This window comes from Crotalus tigris, unplaced genomic scaffold, assembly GCF_016545835.1.
Source record: "Crotalus tigris isolate CLP2741 ecotype Arizona unplaced genomic scaffold, ASM1654583v1 scf7180000024506.7606697, whole genome shotgun sequence".
Taxonomy (NCBI): domain Eukaryota; kingdom Metazoa; phylum Chordata; class Lepidosauria; order Squamata; family Viperidae; genus Crotalus; species Crotalus tigris.
Window position 1 is genome coordinate 4,987,127 of NW_024100678.1, and position 19,698 is coordinate 5,006,824.

At 37.5% G+C, this 19,698-nt stretch overlaps 1 protein-coding gene across 1 annotated transcript in view; it reads right to left on the reverse strand.

Annotated features, from left to right (window-relative positions):
• Positions 1–598: 598 nt before the first annotated feature.
• Positions 599–19,698, reverse strand: part of DSG2 (desmoglein 2) — a 33,061-nt gene continuing 13,961 nt past the window's right edge. The window contains exons 6-15 of the mRNA XM_039333545.1: positions 17,597–17,763; positions 15,899–16,033; positions 15,620–15,805; positions 14,580–14,842; positions 13,758–13,900; positions 11,994–12,221; positions 10,397–10,624; positions 8,652–8,791; positions 7,370–7,696; positions 599–3,397 (exon numbers count right to left, since the gene is read on the reverse strand). Of these exons, the coding sequence (XP_039189479.1) occupies positions 2,438–3,397; positions 7,370–7,696; positions 8,652–8,791; positions 10,397–10,624; positions 11,994–12,221; positions 13,758–13,900; positions 14,580–14,842; positions 15,620–15,805; positions 15,899–16,033; positions 17,597–17,763 (2,777 nt within the window). The 3' untranslated portion in view covers positions 599–2,437. The remainder of the gene's footprint in view (positions 3,398–7,369; positions 7,697–8,651; positions 8,792–10,396; positions 10,625–11,993; positions 12,222–13,757; positions 13,901–14,579; positions 14,843–15,619; positions 15,806–15,898; positions 16,034–17,596; positions 17,764–19,698) is intronic.

A 19,698-nucleotide genomic window follows, 5' to 3' on the forward strand; every position in this document is an offset into this window, starting at 1 on the left:
CTAAATTCATTTATCTGAAGCACGTTTGCATTGCATTTACTGCATGCCAGTGGTCCCCAACCTATGCAGCTTGGAGGCCTGGCTGCGGGGGGGGGGGGAAAGAGGGGACGTGGGCTATGTGAGCCCGTACACACACATGTGCAAATGCAGCCCTTGCACAAGTGGCAGGCCAGGGCAAATGTGCACGGCTTGACTTCTGTGAGTGGTGGGCCAGTGTGCATATGGGCGAGTGTCCATTGGCCCACCACCCGTGCAAGTTGAGCGTCATGGTTTTGACAGAGACGAATAAAGCAGAACTCTCATTCTAGGTTGCCATTGAGTTGCACACATGCATGCTCTGGACAGCCACGCGTGGCCCAATTCCAAATAGGCCAGAGCCTGGTAGTGGGCCATGGCCTGGGGGGGGCTGGGGACCCCTGCTTTATGCTAGCGATGTTTGAATCATCACAATCTAGCATGTAGGTTTATATCTCATTACAAAACTTTCATTGGCAGCTTACCAACTTACAAAACTTACTAATAATTGGCAGTAATTTTGACAGCAGGTTGAATTTAATGTGTATACTAACCCTATGAGTTAAAAGAATTGCAAAGCACATAGGTTTTTTTTTAATTTTATTTCGAATTCCATTAAAAAATTGCCAGCATATCCAGCCCATTCCTTGACTACAAAACTAGTATTTGAACAGCAAAGTCATTATATAAAATGAAAGCTAAGAATCCTAAAATCAGTACTACATTTTGAAATCAAACAGGCTGCATTCCCATACCAGATGAGAAAAATATGGCAATAACTGTAAGTCCACTGTGGACTACTGAAGTGGCTTAAATTCACGATAACATGGGATCATATACAACAGCCATAGACAAAACTATGGATTTAAAAAGGAAAGAGAAAAGGTAAAATAAGCAGATGTCTAATTCCCTTTCCATGTATGCATTATTCATTCCCAAAACATAAACATATGTATTATACTTCTTCTCATATTATTCAACATACATATGTACAAGAAAAGCCAACTGAAATATGCTATGGTCATTATTTAGATTAAGCCTTTACAAACAAACCCCAAAAAATATATCCATGGTACAAAAGTATCAAACAGACCTCAAGGTTGAATTTTCTCCTTCTCTAAGACCTATAAGACCATCCTACATTGGATACATTTTTTTTAATTTAACCAGTCTCCAGTGGCTTATCTCTTATTGCCGCAACATAGGAAGCCATTTCACATGCAAAGAAAGCAAAAGATGATTTCCATATCTTACAAGTGCATTCCACAGGCTGATTCTTATCTAATAAAAAAAACGCACTTCCCAAGAGGGAGCGATCAGCAGACTGGAAGAAAACCCTTGGGAATCATCTTTAGGGAATCCTTTCATAAAACAGACTGTGCCTGTCTAATGGGTTGTGGAACCCCAACAAACTGTTGGGCGGAAAAAGCAACTCAGTGCAAAACCTTTTTTTTTAAAAAATAAACTTTTATTTTTTTAAATGGCAGAAATTTTGAGATTGACAAATGTTAATTTTTTTGATATTATGGTTGTGTGATATCTGGCATCTGAGGAAAAAACACACTGAATGGAATTCTGCATTCAGAAATGTATTACCTTGTTCAAATACAGTATCTGAACCAACCACACAGACAAACTAATTCATCTTGAAAAGAATATATCAATACAAGAAACAAAACTCAGTTTCACTCAATTTCTATTGGTAAAGAATTTATACAAATCTATAAAGTTCAGTTTTTTAAAAATGAAATGAGATCCATTCTTTTAAAGAATAGGAATGTTCCCTAAGTATATAATGAATAAAATATCAGTTAAAATTGTAGTTTTAAGGCTGCATCCTGATTGTACTGACTGAAGAATAAATCCCACTAAACTCAATGGAAACTGATTGTGAATACCGCACTCTTTAAAATACATTTCTGAAATCAGTTTTACTAAACTGAAACATGTTCAAATTTGTAGATATATGCATTTTAATATTAACTATATTGTTGAAACAATAAATTCAGTGAATTCATTAGAAAAAAAAATCTAAGTTCATGGTGCAGGCCAGTAGAATTTGCTGCACAATGAATACTGAACTAACTTCAAGTGGACTATCAAACTAGACAAAAGATATTGATTTTGGAGTCATATAGAAATTTATATTACTCTTTTGATAAACAATATTCTTTTCTAGCTGTGTAAGCTTGGGGAGTTTCTTGCAGGAACTCTTTAATAGAGCCATTTTATGAGTAACTTCTCAGAAATAAATCCTATATTACACAGTGAGGCATTGCACCTAGTAAATGATTTTAAGGTTGTATCCTTATGGATTGTTAAAAAGCATCATTAGGAAAGTGAAACAACATATTCAAGCTCTTGAGAAGACAATCAATCAATCCTAATAGTACATATGAATTGATGGGTGGAAATCCACCACTTATGAACGTGTATATTGGACAGAGCTATAATTTTTTTTGACCGTTGAGGACTTGCTTAAGGTTGAACCTGTGGGAAGCACTTCCTGTGGGCTACTTTGGTTAAAGAAGGAGTCAGAGATTAAAATCTTTTCCTGCCTTTCATTGTTAGGAAAAGTGCCAGTTTCAGCTGTGGCCCGCCTAACAGGAGTTGGTGTCACTACTCTCTCTGTTATTAATATATTCTGTCCTTCTGACAGATTGGGGATGCTTACAGAAGCCTTTAAGTCAGAACTAGGCACCAGGACTCTCTCCCTTTCCCTCACAACAACGTATTTTGAATCTGGGAGGTCTGGGAAGACGCCAGCAGGCATTTCTAACATGTCCTGCAAATTGGAAGCAGGTGCAAGGACCCTTTCTGTCACTACCACGTTCTCCTTAAACTGAGGGTCAAGGATGACTGTTGATGGTACCGTCCCATATGATGTTTCTGTCACTACAACATTGGTGCTACTGCTAATCGCAGAGTCTGGGATTCGCTTCACTGGCTGCAGATTAGACTTAGTTGTAACAGTTGACTCAGTCATTGTTTCCTCAGTCATCGTTTTTGAACCAAAGCCTTTCACAGGTTCAGATAAGTTGTAGGCAGCCCCTGATGAGTGGGTGTGTTCAGCATTCACTGTATTCTGCTGTTGGGAGTACTGTAGACCAGATTCATTCACTGCAGGATTGGTTGTATCTTTCTGAGTATGAGAGCTGAACTGCTCTGCTTTTAGGCCTGTGTGTTTGCCCATGCAGATCTCAGCCAGAGTCTTAAATTTGTCTCCCAAGTCATCCAAGAAATGTTCATCAAAGTCACCATCAATAAAGCTACAGCAGCCAATTGAACCATGAGGGGAATCGTGTTCTTCCTCCTGGGAGTAAATGAGTAGGCAATCTTTGGCAAGCAGCACTTCATCCTCATCAGCAAAAGCATCAGCTTTCTAAAATGTGGAAGGAAAAGAATAAAGACACACACATTTCAGAAGTTACCATTTTCGTTACCTAAAATGCCTAGATCAGATCAGATTAGAGTTACATAATATTTTCATATTACAAAGTTGAACACTTCAACCCAGAGCTATTCTATGCAGACAAAAAGAACAAGGATCCCCACATTCATATTTTGGCAGCAGAATTCCAGGACAGTAGATTTAAAAAGGTCAGCTTTAGTCCCTTGCATAGTTACCTCATAAGCTTCCCCTCTTTTTCCCCTCAAACAATCTTTTTAGATGTGTTAATGGTAAGACGTATATTCGGCTGGTGATAGTGGCAACTTTAGGATTGAATTATACAGATAGTCCTAATTTACAACCACAATTGAGCCCAAACTTTCTGTTGTTAAGTGAGATATTTGTTAAGTGAGTCTTGCCCCAATTTACAATCTTTCTTGACATAGTTGTTAAGTGAATCATTGCAGTTGATATGTTAGTAACCTGGTTGTTAAGTGAATCTGGCTTCCCCATTGACTTTGCTTGTCAGAAGGTCGCAAAAGGTGGTCACGTGACCCTGGGACACAGCAACGGTCATAAGTATGAACCAATTGGCAAGCATTCTGAATTTTGATCACATGGTCATGGGGATGCTTCAAAGGTCGTAACTGTGAAAAATGGCTATAAGTCACTTTTCTCAGTGCCGTTGTAACTTTGAATGGTCACTAAATGAACTGTTGTAAGTTGAGGACCAGCTGTTTTGAAAGTTTATTCATCTATGTAATATCAAAATTTGATGAATTAAAATATAACCAACCAAACATTAATTAGTAAGTCACCTTTATTTATATATGACTAAAATATTGCTGGTAATCATGATAATCAGTGAATAATATTATTTGGAGGGGGGGGGGAGATAATGCTTTGAGAGGCTCCTTAAACTGGATTTTCTTCAAATGGTTTGGGCTACTACTCTGACCTGACCCGGATAGAAAGGTCAATGGGAGAGCACTAAGTACAGGGTGTGTAGGATAAACAGGAAAAAGTGGTTGAAAAGACCCTGGAATGGTTGTTGTAGAAACCTGAAGAACTGACAACTAGAAGAGTTTAGGAGAAAATAGAAACAAGAAGAATGGGATTTCCATGCCTACAGAAATCAAACATTTACCTTGGCCTCTATCCAATGCTGGACAGTGTAAGAAGACTAAGAAAACCATGAATCTGGGCATGTTTATATTGATTTTCTAACTGAACTCAAAATTATCAAAACCGTGGGCAACCAAAAACCATTTAAGGAGGCTTCTGCTTCCGGATCACGGCAGGCTCAGCCATACAGTACGAAGAGCTGTCGCTCTTCGTTGGCTGTTTTCTCTCTACTGGTAGACCCTTAAGCGAGTCTTAAATTGCCCTGGAGGGGCGACCACCGTCGAGGAGGCTTTTGCTCAGTTGTGGTGGAGCGGTGGCTCCCCCTACAGTCCGAGCTAACTCTGTAGGGCCGATGGAGAAGAAGATTGGCCAGTAAAATGGCCGATCACTTCGCTGTGCCAGCTGAAGTCAGAAAATCATCTAAACATAAAGAACCACCGTGGTGAATCCGGGTGAGATCTTTCCTCCCTCTCTCCGTCCTGACTATTTCCTTGAACTATTTTTCCTGCAAAGAGCTTGCTTTTTGGATGACTTCCCTGTTCTAAGAAAGCGGCGTCTGTCTGTTTGGGGAAAAAAATATTTTAAACAAAACTACAGAATAGCACTTATTATATTTTGAACCTTTTGAATATTGGGCATTCCTGGAAAGATTTGTAATTTAGAGCATTATTTTACTTACTATACTGAAAATATTTGCTTTTTTCTGTCTCTTTCTTTGTCATTCTTAATGAGATAAAGGCTTTTAACCTGCAAAGAAAAAACTTTCTATAGCTAACTGAGGACATCTTGTGGTGAAAATATTAACTGCAATTCTAATGTCTTTGCTTCGGTGTTTGGAGATGTTTTTGACCTTCAGGAATTAACAAGAAGAAAAGATAAAGCCTTGGAAACAGCTGTGGGTTGTGTTTGTGATTTAAAAATTGTGGAGGCGGATGTATATGGACTCTTAATAAATATAGTTTCCACAAAAAGATTAAAATACTCTTTTACTATGGAAATAGAAGACTTTTACCCACAGCTTGACTATGAGCTGATATTGGAAAAAATATTGGAAATGACAGAGGAGATGAAGTTATGGAGAAAAACTAAAGATTATTTTGCAGAACCACAAGCTGAGCCTCAAACTTTAAAAGATCAACCTATAGGCCAAGAAGAAGCCTATATGCAACAGTATACACATTTGAGCTGGAAGAAGAATTTACTGATCAATTGAATTCTGGACTGGATTATGAGCTGATATTGGAAAAAATATTGGAAATGACAGAGGAGATGAAGTCATGGAGAAAAACTAAAGACCATCATCTAGAATCACAAGCTGAGCCCCAAATTTCAAAAGACCAATCTACAGGCCAAGAAGAAGCTTATATGCAACAGTGTACACAATTTGAGATGGAAGAACTCACTGATCAATTGAACTTTAGAAAAATTCTGGACCCAAAATCCCAGATTGAGACCTTAAATGGCTACTCTATAAATCAACTAACTACTACAGAGGAGGATATTTCACAAGTCTATGTACAAACGGAGAACTTTGAAGATCAAAAAATGACTATAAGTGAAGTACTCCCAATGCTAAAATTAACAGGAATTGACAGCCAGATGCGATCGATTGAAAGTTATGACAACCTGGATAATCAAGCTGAAATCATAATATGGAATAAAATGAACTATATTGCTTACATGATACTGGAAGAAGGGGAAGAGAATTTTGATCAGATCGATCTGTTGATAAACATTAGTACTCAAATACTGAGATTTGATGACATAGATGTGATATTACGGAAACCAGCTTGGTATAGAAAAAAGCCAGAGTTAGATTTAAAAATGTGATTTAAAATCTTAATTATTGGGTCAAAAAGGCTTTAGAGATTTGGACTAATTTGACAATCTAATTGAGTAAATGAAAGCAGTAAAATAATAATTGGTGTAATAATGATAGTTAATTTGGTTGAGAGTTAAATTTTACTTAACAGGTTGAAATGATTCTTTTTTTGTTTTTTTACTCTGTTTATATAGAAAACTATTTTGTAATAGCAGAAGAATTAGAGAGATCTATGATAAGAGAAGAAAGGGTATTAATTAATGATGTATTAAATTAAGAGATGGAATATATGTGAAAATATTAGAATGTTATTCTTGGAATATTATGTGTGTTGTAGAAGGGATACCCAAAATTTTATTAATATGTTTAAGATTAATTGGAATATTTTAATTGAAATTAGTGGAGCTTAAAAGCAGGAGTGATTTATGTAGATGTAATAGTAGGGATGATTCTGTGGATTGATTGAATTTTAAGAAGAAATAGATTAAACTAAATTTGTTATATCATGTGAGGAAATAGAGGGGGGAATTTTTAAGGTATTAATTTTAGTTATATATATATATATATATATATATATATATATATATATATATATATATATATATATATATATATATATATATATGACTTGTTTTGCTATGATTGATTACCCTTTCGTCACGGTGTTTTCCTGACCACTTTGATGTTAAAATTAAAAAAAAAAAACAATAAAATGTGTATATAAAAAAAACGTTTAAGGAAACTGGAGTAAGTCATGGAGGAAGAGGAGAGGTCCAGATTCAACAATGAAGAATAGCAAAAACTTCATACCCACCTTAAGCCCTCTCAGAACTACTGTTACAGAAAATTAATTACTGGACCAAAGCTTTAGGATTTAAATGATAAGGAATTATGGTTGTATCAAGCACAAAGGGAAAAAAATTGGAAATTTGATTAAGTCCCATGTGAATATATATATATCATCAAAGAGTAGAACATGTTGATCAATAAAGTGAATTAAGAAAGTAGACTCTTACCTCACTGAAGTAACCCCGTAAGAATTCTTCATTCATGATCATGCCAGTATCCATGGCTAAAGTTCTGCGAGCTCCTAGCAGCATTGTCCCACCTGCTGTCAAGCCTGCCCCTGCGGCTGAGGCACCTGCAAATTCTGCCCCAGAAAGAAGAGCTTCTCGCTCTTCTCTCTGCCATCTTGTGATTGTGTTGCTGCTCATGTTCTGCTCCTTGATCGTAGAGGAGAAGCCACTCCCTGCTGCTGCTGCTGCTGCTCCTGCTCCCACGGCTGCTGCTCCACTGCCCACATACTTTTCCGATCCAGAGGAAGTAAGGAGGTTTAGCATTGCCTAACATCAAAGGCGACAATTAAAAATCAAAGATGGGCCTGGAAGGAATAGCACTGAAATCCTGACAAGAATGGCTTTTCTAGATTGCCAAGTGAATTTGCTATTGGCATGGTTTGGTACTTGTTGCTCAGAGAAAAAGGAAAGGTTTATAATACACCAGCAGGCAATCCAGGGTTCTAAACTATGGCTGCCATGTAGGACTGTATTAGTATTTTATTATTGTATTACTAATATGTAGTAGGACTATATTACCAGTATCTTTCTGATATTTCCTATTAGCTACTCCTATTGGTATCTTATGACTATCACTTTGTTGGTTGTATCTTATGATTTATGATTGTATCTTATGATTTATGATTTATCACTTCGTTGCTTGTATGTATACTGAGAGTTTATGCACCGGAGACAAATTCCTTATGTGTCCAATCACACTTGGCCAATAAAGAATATTCTATGTTGTGTGTTCCACTCAAGCCTATCCTAAAAGCACATGGTTTGGAGAATAGCAGGTAGAAACAAATTTGGAGAAGCACAGTTTTTTGAAGTTACACCAGAAAAAAAAAGGGGGAATCACTTTCTCGCATGCTGCTTATGTTGACCTGAAACCAATAGGACATTTTTATACATCATGATTCAGCAGTTGATTTGACTTGAGTTCCTAGTAAGTGTGATTATGGCTGCAGTCTAAATCCAGTGATTTAAATGGCACTTACTAAGTCATCACATTTATGACTGCGGGCCTGGGAAATTCACATTGCTCTAAATCAGTACGTTTTTCAATCTTGGCAACCTTAAGATGCTGGCTGGGGAATTCTGGGAGTTGAAGTCCACACATCTTCAAGATACCAGGTTTGAAAAACACTGCCCTGGATGAATTAATCCTTTAATTTCCTCTTCATGTTCCCAAGGAATGGAAAACTGAAGTAAGAGAAAGAAAAGGCAAAATACAATATACCTTATTTTCAGGTGCTGCTCCTTCACTGTTCCAGTTACGCAATATTTCTTCACTGTTGTCAGGTATAGCTGCAAATCCTTTTCCACCGCCTGATCCAAAGCCTGATCCAAAGCCACAGGCCAGCAGTAAGAGAGGCACGACTGCAAAGGGACACAACACAACAGTGAGCAACAAAGATCAAACGCTAGGGGAAAAAAATATTGAGTATATCTGCATGTGCAATATGATCCATCTCAAACATTTCACAATCAGAACAAAATTTTTAAAAATTTCCAGGAGAGATGAGTTACTTACATAATGATAAACAGGCACCTTTCCAGCTCAGCTCTGATCTTTCTTTTTTACCAGTTCAACAGTTTTTAACAATCTAATAAGGACAGAGCATTCACCACTATCGTCTCTCTTTTTATCTTGCTTGTTTTTTTAGTGAGTTTTATATATTCAGGTTTGTGCACATTCCAGACTGGCAAGATACTGACACAGACCGTGTTGCTAGATGTAAAAACAAGCATCTCAAAGCCCTAACTTTTTCAAAAAGTAAGCAAATATATCTATATTTGGTAGTAGCAAGATAAGGTCAGGTCTGAGTGTGTATATACATGTATACATACAAACATTCTGCTCTAGTTTGACCTTCTTACTCCATGTTTGGAAGCTTCTTGGCTGCCAGTAAGGTTTTCTTAAAAAGAAAGCTAAGGAGAATTTGAGCAACAATCAAAGTGAAAGAGGAACACCAGCTCCTAAATAGACAGGAATAACAAGAAAAAAAAAACACTCTAACATTTTAATGCCTTTTTAAATGTTCCATTTCATATTATATGCAACAAATAAAAAGATGGATTTCTTAAAATCTATTTCAGTAGGAATTAATTATGATTGGATAACTTTACAGTCTTTTTTTTCAAGCAAAGTGAAATGTTTGCAAGCTCTCATATGAAGGAGTCTTTGTGTCAAGAGTCCTGCTTATGTTGATCAGAGGTCACCAACCTTTTCATGCTGGCAGCCTGGAGGGAAAGGGAGCAGGTGGGAAATTTGTGCGTCCACGCACGAACATGCGCACACAAACAGGGCCACGTACAAACGGGGCTGTGTGCACACGCACGGCACTAGCAGTCCCGTTTGTGCATGCGTGCAGGTGCTAGCCACTGCTAGCCCTGCACGCATGTGCAAATGGGCCATGCAACCTGCATGTTATTAGCAGCCCCATTTGCGCATGAATGCTGGTGCTAGCTGCTGCCTCTGCTAGTACCGCACTCATGCACAAATGGGCCATGCACTCTGTATGATGCTAGCAACCCATTTGCATATGCATGCATGAGCTAGCCACTGCCTCTGCATGTGCAAACAGGCCATGCAGCCCGTGCCCACTAGCGGCTCCATTTGTACATGAGTACAGGCGCTAGCCACTGCTGCTGCTAGCCCCGTGCACATGTGCAAATGGGTCTGGGGCTCTAGTGTGAGTGGGGGTGAGCACGCACACACGTGTGTGCACGTTGGCCAACTTGTCCCACAGCCCAGTGGTCAGTAGCCCACAGCAGTGGGCCGCAGACCATTGGTTAGGGACCCCTGCTCTAGATGAAGGGTGTCCAATCTTGCCAACTTTAAGACCTGTGGACTTTAATTCCCAGAATTCCCCAGCCAGCCATATTGGCGGGGAAATTCTGGGAGTTAAAGTCCCAGGTCTTAAAGGTGCCAAGGTTGCACAACCCTGTTCTAGACATTATGAAATAACATTAAAAACTTACGGAGTAGTAGCAAAAATGCCAAGATCATCAGTGCAACTGCAGCAGGTCCCAGAAAGATAGAGGAGCTGATAATTCTTTCTTGGCAACCAGCGCCATCCTTGCAATTACAAACTTCCACCTCCAGAACTTGTTGGTCAGGGCAGCTGAGGCCTTGGTTATCTTTCACTAAAATAGGAATTTTGTATATGCCAGGTGTCACATCCTGAAGCATAAGCTGAGCTCTGGACCCTTTGTAGGGAAGGAGAAAAACAAAAATAACAGTGTTCAGCAGTGTAGTAGAGAAAGGAATGAAATCAGAAATCTTGCTACTTTTGGGGTTACCATTCTGATAGCTAAAGCAGTCTTCCCCAACCTTTCATACTTTAACCCTCAGGTTTCCTGGTCATTAACAGGAACTCTGGGAGCTGATCTGTGCTTCTAAAGCACACCCAAGTTAGGAGCAGCTACTCTAAAAGAAAGCATTCTTATTAGGAGACAACAATACATTTCTAGATTCTGTAACTACTGCACAGTGTTTTGGGAAACTGCACATTCTGTGCAAAGCAACAATTTTCTGGGTCATCGACACGTTACTTGGTAATTCCACCTCTACAATATATTCAATCCATTCAAGGCAATTCAGTTAATCATGAAAACATTTTCTAGCTGTTGAGCCACCCTCCTAAACCTACTTCCATTTTACTTTGCAACTGGTGCTAAACATGTTATCCACTTTCATTCATATTTACCAGAAACAATCCCTCCACTTGGATGCATTGAATCTGGTCTAATCTGCAATGAAGCAGCACCATTAATATTTCTCCCCTGACTTTGACTGCCAATTCTTTGGAGCAGAAAGGAAAACAGGAACATTTCTTGGTCTACTTTTGTAGAAGAAAAGTTATACTGCAGAGGTACAGATCTGCTGCTCTTTGGCGTGAGATCTGGTTATCCAAATCAAAACAAAAGATGGATTCACACATTGTATTTAGCTATGCTTTGCTGAACAAACCATAGACAGCTATATTCAAACAATATGCTAAATCAAAAATGGTGGTTTATAAATCACAGTTGCTAATTTTTTTTATATAATGTCTTAAATCAAAACCAAACCAACCTTATTTAGGATTAGTACAATGCATTCATCAGGATAAAAAGAGGCAGCAGTTTATCACTGGACAAATCTCTGTCTCAATTGTTCAATATAAGATGTTTTAGGCTCAGCAAGATGAAGTTCAAGGCTAAAGTTACTTACAACCGCATTGGTTATGGCAGCTCATATGATACTAAATGGGTCACAACTGTTCATATAGTTCTTTACTGAGCTAGAATTCTAATACTGCTCTCTCTCTCTCTTTCTCTCACCTCCAGGTGAGGCAGCAAACTACCATCTACTAATGGAATGTTTGCCATGGATTACGTTCATGCAATGCTAAATTAGCATCCTTCATGAGATTTACAAATTATAATAATTGGGTTCATGTATGTCAGCTAAGCTAAAACCAATCTAACCACATGACTGCTCAGCATGATATGAAACCAAACCACAAGCTCTGCTCTCATAAACTCTGTAGCTTCAGAGCTGCTCCAAACTTGATGTGGCAGAACTCACACTTACCATCTATCTGACCAATTTTCCATTTGTCTGACATTCTTTCAGGTTCATCAATGACCACGAAAGTGAAAGGACCAGCATTTGGATGTCTATCTCGATCTTCAACAGTGATATTAATATACTTTGCATCAGTACAGACAGTTGTTTTTGGAGTCACAAGAATTGGGCAGTGATCATTCTTATCTTCAATCTGAATAACGATGGTACCAGTAGCTGTTTTTGGAGGGTAGTCTGTAAAGCACAGAAGGAACAAACATCTATTGTTATACAAAATGTTGATTAATTAGAAACTTGTTTGCTTTTTTAAGCATATACAAGTTTTTAAATGTGAACCCAATGTTTGAATTATGAGGAGTTTATAATTCACTAGATTACATAAACTGAAAGTAAAAAACAATTCATACCCATGAAAATTTTGGGGGTCACTGATATATAGGTAGTCATTGACCTATGACTTTAATGGAGCCTACACACGATAACAACTATTAAGTGAGACAGCCGTCCTTAATGACCTTTGCTTAACATTCATAAGGGTGAATGACTGCTGGGCTGCTTCAGCCACTGTAAGTTTGAAACAGGGTTGTAATGAGCTTTGATGAGGGTGGGGTTTGTAACTTTGAATGGCCATTAAGTGGCTGGTTATATTTCAAGGATTACCTGCAGTATTATTTCACTCTTGAGGTCTTTGTTAGTTAATCAGGCAGTTATTCAAAAACCCAGAGCCTCAGATTGGATTGTGGTCAATGTTAGATTCGTAGCTCTCACTGTAACAATGCACCAGCTTTACTACAGCCTCTGCTCCTGCATCCACTTAGTACTAAGAACGCACCAGATATTCCACATGATATAAAAGGTGTATGATTGCATTATGAATTTATTCAAAGGGAAAAATAACTTGTGCTCTAATAAGCAGAATGTTGTAATTCTGATTGTGCATGATGTGATGGACTAGTCTGCTGTTGTTTTCAAGGAAGGGATTCAGATGGTAATGCAGTGGCAGATGACCAATGGACTCCAAATCTGCCTTAGTTATAAGGCCCTAGTTATTCCTCCAGCATCCTTGCCTCTTTTGTGGAAATTGGACGGCTATCATGGGGTGGCAATTTAAGAAAAATAGAGTCAGATGCAGCATATATGGAAAATGAGATTTATACTTTTCTAAACCATTATCTGTACCTATTTAAAATCTGAACATTCACCAAGAATGGAAAGAAAGAAAGCTCTTAAAAGAAATGGAAAGCTTAAAGAAATCTCATACTGAAAATCACTCCAGGCACTGATTTCTCTGCCGGTAGCTGGAAAAGAAAATTACCTTACATTAAATCTCTTCTCTGGTTTTGCGTTTAAGGTAAGCAGATTAAAGTAAATGACTCAAAACCAATTTGTAGTTGTTCTGAGTTACTGGAACCTAATCTTGATGCAGAAATGATCAGTCTTCTGCCTTAGCATGATAAGATGTTTCGATGTTGTACAACCTTAATCTTATTTATTCATCTAAACAGGATACTAGACCATTAATTTGGCTGTGGTTTGATGAAATTAAGACAAGCACAAATGTCTTCAGAGTAGGATTATTGGTTCCCCCCCCCACTTTCTCTATTCCATTTGCTGTCATTTTGATAAAGCTCTTTTACACCCTCCCAAAAAAATAAAAATAAAAAAGAGAAAAGAAAAAGAGTAAGGCACGGGTACTATAGATCATTAAAAAGTATAGTCTCCACCAGATCTTACAACTCTTGGTAATTAACAAAAATATTCACTACGTACCAGTAGTTATGGCCAAAATTGTTGCAGTGTAAGTACCATTGATGACATAGGGTGATTCATAGTCTGGGACTTTAAGTAGTTTGATTTCAGCTGTTTTAGCATTTATTGTCAACCAGTTTGCAAAATCACTTCCTTTGGCATACCTGTGTAAATTTTAAACATATGGAAAATAAGCATACAAACCTGAGATTACGCATACATATGGAAATATATACTTCTTAGGAGACATACAAACTTCTTAAACATCTACTTACCATATTTCTATTCATAGTTAATAAATAACACCCAAATAATTGTTAACAAATAGCAGTCAAATCTCAATACATTTATTTTTTTGTATTTCTAGTTGTGCCCTGTTCAAATCTCTTAGCCAATCAACAAAGGGACATAGTGAGGACAGTTTAATGGGAAAACCAATCAGAAGTTGGCCCAAGAAATAATTTCTGAGTTGTTCTTTTGCATTAACTCTAGTTTATTCAACAAACAATGTGCAAAATCATCCTTTAAGATGACATGTGAACATTAACTTTTTCAGTATTTATTTATTAATCATATTTATATGGCTGCCTATCTCACAAAAAGAAATTTAAAACAAAACACATTGGGAAACATAAGGTATAAATTGCATCTCTCTTTTCAGCATAAATAAAAGGATGAGCAATCTTGGAATACGACAGTAGTGAAACTATATATGGCATATTGAAAGCACATAGACACAGAATGTTCTCCTTCTACAGTAACTCTTGATTGTTGTGGGCCACTCAGAGTATTGGAAGTTGAGAGGCATATAAGTATACTTATAAATAAATAAATAAGTCTTACGTGATGCGTTCTGCTATTTTTTGAGTGTCTTCATCATAAGCTTGAAAACTGCCAATAATCTGGTTTATTTTCATTGTTCCACTTGTCTTAATCACTAAAGTTTGGGGCTTAAATACGGGGCCTTCCCTCACATTTTCCACATTAATTTTGACAGAAACTGGTTTTACTTGGGAAACTTGACTAATAATTGATTTGTGATATGCTGCTTTGTTAGAAACTGTTATCTTCAGGTCCATTGTCTGCAATTCTTCATAATTTATTTCCTGCAGAGAGAATAAAAAAGTCATAATTTAGAATGCAATTAACCCACTTGCATATCCTTCTGGACTTTTGGTGGAAGTTTACTATTGCAACTTCAATATTATTTGATATGAAACACCCTTGAAAATTCATTCAAAGTTAAGAGTCCGTTCAATATAAAAAGAACAGAAAAGATTCTTGAGTTTTCATGTCACTGTATCAAATGGAGATCAAGATACAGAAGAGAACAAAGCATAACTAGACCTTATGTTAAAAAACAAACAAATCAAGCAATTGAGTTAGGAACCTCTATTTACCCTTATTCATGGGCATAAATAAACTATGAAAGCAGGGGATGAAATAGTTCCCAACCACTTGTTAAACGGCTCAGCTTGACAATGGTTATAAAAAAACTGATGCTATATTATCCCACAGTTTTAAAGTAAAACAAGAATTGTAATGTAATTTGTGGAACAGAAAATGAACTATTTAAATTATTATGAAATATGAGAATCTGAACTAATAAATGCTCTTTGTTGGTATGTGTTGTAGGTGGGCATACAAAATATAACTATTTTATGGGCAATACATTCCTACCATACTATAAAATCTCATCATAATGGAAAAAGGGGCAGAGATGTGGTTAAAATGAGATTATAGCAATCTATGCAGAATACTCATACAGAACACATCAGTTTGCCCATTATGCTATGTGTTCCCATTGTCCTCTTCTTTTGCTGGGTATCATCACTGGATTGAGGTCAATGTGGCAAGCATACTGCCTCTCCCCATCCACTAACCTTAATCAGAGTAAGAATTCCTTGGTTGGTTTGTGAATCTGTTTCTATACGGAAGTAGCCTCCATCATTGCCAGACACAATCACAAAGTTTGCCAGCCAGTTATCAGTAAATTGTTCATCTCCATCAAAGACGTCCAAGCGCATGATTTCCACATTAGCTATATTTTCCTTTATACTTCCTTCAAACTGTAAGTAAACAAGCCTTTTTATAATAATACATCTTTCTGATCATAACTGAAAAAACCCACCCAAATAATAGCGAGCACACTTTTTACTCACCACAGACTTGTTAAGTTTAGGGATATTGTCATTAACATCCAGAATCTTGATCTGTAGGCTGGTCACTTGACCATTCCCATGTTCTTTTCCATCAAGGTCTTTTGCTTCCACAACCAAGGAATAACTACTATGCAGCTGTGGAGCAGTCAAACAGCACGAAAGTTAGGATATAGAAAAACAGTGTCTAAGTGAAGGTTGAATGACAACACCAATAACTGAAAAAAAATTGTGCCCCAATCTGGGGAACTTTAAAGAGAGAGTGGGGACCTAATACCACCCCAGAGATTGCTGAACTACAACTACCACTATCTCTAACTTCTGGCTACATTTGCAAGCCACAGATTTGTCACTCTTTTTCTGAAAGCTCATGGTAGGAAGTGCAGAAACTTAACAGATTCTTGCTGCCAGAAGACACAAAGAAAATCATGTGCCTGCGAGTGGAGGTAAGCAAAATATTCTGGACTACTGAAAAGCAGAAGGTCAGAGAAACAAAGAAGCAAAGGTGTAAGCCATTTACACATTGTGATCCTCATCAAAAGATAAGGACATTTTCTTTTTCTAACACGCTGAAATAATAATAAAAAAAGGCTCACAACGATATTCAGACTTTGCAGGAGAGTCACAGTATAAGCCCTACTGCAACTCCACTATGTATATATATTTCATAAACATTCAGTATACTCATAAGGTCTAGCCAAAATGAAACAAGGTTTTGGAAAAATATATATTAGATTTTGCATGTGTGTTTATGCATATATACCATAAATATATATTTTATTTATTTGGTTTACACACCAATGACTTTCAGCCAACTCATAGCCTAGATATTTAGCTAAAATCTTCTGCAGGTCTCATGGGAAAGAATCCCATTTCAGATACTTATGCTGAGTTTCAAAGTTGACATTCAAAGATCAGTTGAATCTGGATCACTACAGAAATATCAAAGAAATCCTCTTAAAATTTGACTAAGTGAATCCTATCCAACTTGGCTTTTATTAATGATTATGTTTTACTAAGTTAACTACTTGCCAGTCTTTTATGAGCTGTTATTACTTTGAAATACAGGCAATCCTCAACTTACGGCCATAGTTGAGCCCAAAATTTCTGTTACTAAGCAAGACAGTTATTGAGTGGTGCCCCATTTTTGCCACAATTGTTAAGCAAGTCACTGCAGTTGTTAAGTGAATCTGGTTTCTCCCATTGACAGAGGTTGGCTGGGAAGGTTGCAAATGGTAATCACATGACCCCACACCAACACAACTGTCACTATCACTTTTTAAAGCACTGTTGTAACTTGGAACGGTCACTTAACAAATGGTTGTAAGTTGAGGACTACCAGTATTAATATGATGAATTGGCTTATTAACAGTTTCTATATCTTTTAATTATCTATTTGTAAACTGAAGGTAAGATAGTGAGTGACATTTAGCTTACTGGAAATGACCAAGAAGGCAGCTGCAATTTCTCCTTTTACATGCAGCATACTCAACCTCCTGAAAAGCTGTTCCTTGGAACTGGAAGGTCATCTGGGCCAGCAAGAGAAAAAGAGGATTGACAGAGATTGGTTGCTCCTCTCTTGTTTCATAAAGGAATTTTCATGGAATCTTAGTATCTTCCATACTTCTACTAAATCAATAAGAAACTAGATAAATAAGAAACCATTACAAGAATATTAAGAGAGAGAGAGAGAGAAAATACCTCTCTGTCAAGCTGGAAAGATGCTGTCCGAACTTCACCTGTTGCTTTGTTAATGACAAATGCATTAGGATCATCAGGTTCTTGTGAAATAATCTTAAAAGCAATTTGGGAGTTGGGTGTATTGGGTTCATCTGCGTCAGTTGCACTTATTTTCAGCACAAGAGTACCTAAAAAAGAGTAAGCATTTTACAAGGGTATATCAAATGGCAATGACCAAAAGTGCACATTTTCTTCCTACCACTATAACTGTCCTGCTTTTAACACCATGGCCACACACCATTCTTGAAGGCACAGGGGAGCAAACTAATCCAATGTAATCTCAGCTTCTGAATACTGGAAATGTACAGGTAATAGAATAGAATAAAGCTGGAAGGGGCCTTGGAGATCTTCTAGTCCAGTCCCCTGCTCAAGCAGGAGAACCTATACCACCTCAGACAAGTGACTGTCTAGTCTCTTCTTAAAAACAAGCTTCCATTGGTTAATTGTTCTCACTGTTAGGAACTTTCTCCTTAATTCCAGGTTGCTTCTCTCTTTGATCAGTTTCCAACCATTGTTTCTTGTCCTGCCCTCTGGTGCTTTGGAGAATAATGTGACTCCCTCTTCTTTGTGCCAGCCTCTCAAATATTGGAATACTGCTATCATGTCACCAATATTTCTTCTTTTCTTTAGACTAACCAAAACCAAGACCTGCAGCTGTTCTTCATGTGTTTTAGTCTCCAGGCCTTCGATAATCTTAATTGCTCTTCTCTGAACTTTTTCCAAGGTCTCAATATCTTTTTTGTAGTATGGTGACCAAACTGGTTGCAGGGTTTTATAAAGCGGTACTAATACTTCATGTGATCTTGATTCTATACCTCTGTTTATGCAACCCAGAATTGTATTAGCTTTTTTGGCTTCTGCTGCACACTGCTGGCTCATAGTCAAGTGATTGTCCATTAGGACTCCAAAGTCCCTCTTGAAGTTACTGTTTTTGAGCCAGGTCTCACCTAATCTGTACTTATATTTTTGATTTTTCTTGCCTAAATGTAAAACTTTGCTTTTCTCCACATTAAAACTCATTTTGTTGGATAGAGCCCATTGTTCAAGTTTGTCAAGATCTTTTTGAATCCTGAGCTTGTCTTCTGGGGTGTTGGCTATTCCTGCCAGTTTAGTGTCATCGGCAAATTTGATGAGTTCGCCTTCTATTCCCTCATCTAAGTCATTGATGGAGATATTGAAGAATACTGGGCCTAAGATGGAGCCTTGTGGTACCCCACTGCTTACTTCTCTCCATGTAGTTGTAGTATCATTGAGGACTACTCGTTGAATACGGTTTGTCAGCCAGCTACAAATCTATCTGATGGTGATGTTGTCTATTCCACCTTTTCTAGTTTACCAAGCAGTAGATTGTGGTCTACTTTGTCAAATGCCCTACAGAAATCTAAGTATACTATGTCCACAGCATTTCGCTGGTCTACTAAAAGAATGAAATAAGATTGGTTTGGCATGATCTGTTTTTAACAAACCTGTGCTGGCTACCAGTTATAACTTTGTTTGCTTCTAGTTGTTCACAAATTTGTTTTTTGATTATCTTTTCCAGGATCTTCCCAGGTATTAATGTTAGACTGATTGGTCTGTAGTTTTCTGGGTCCGTTTTTTCCCCTTTCTTGAAGATGGGAACCACATCAGCCCTTTTCCAATCCTCAGATAATTCCCCGGTGCTCCAGGATTTTTGAAAGATACAGTGCAATGATTCTGAGATAACATCTGCCAGTTCCTTCAGAACTCTAGGATGTAATCTGTGATTTATATTTGTCAAAGTTGGATTTTCTTGCTTATTTTAATTTTTGTTTCTAGTTTTTCTTTTGCAGTATTTTTTGGTATGATGTGCTATAATTTCTTTTTGTGTGAAGACTGATGCAATCCTTGACTTACAACCACAATTGAGCCAAACATTTCTGTTGCTAAGTGAGACACTTGTTAAGTGATTCCCCCCCCCCATTTTACAACTTTTCTTGCCATAGATTTTATGTGAATAACTGCATTGACTTTGCTTGTCGAAGGCAACAAAAGGGATCATATGAACCCAGGATATTGCAACCATCATAAATATGAGTCAGTTG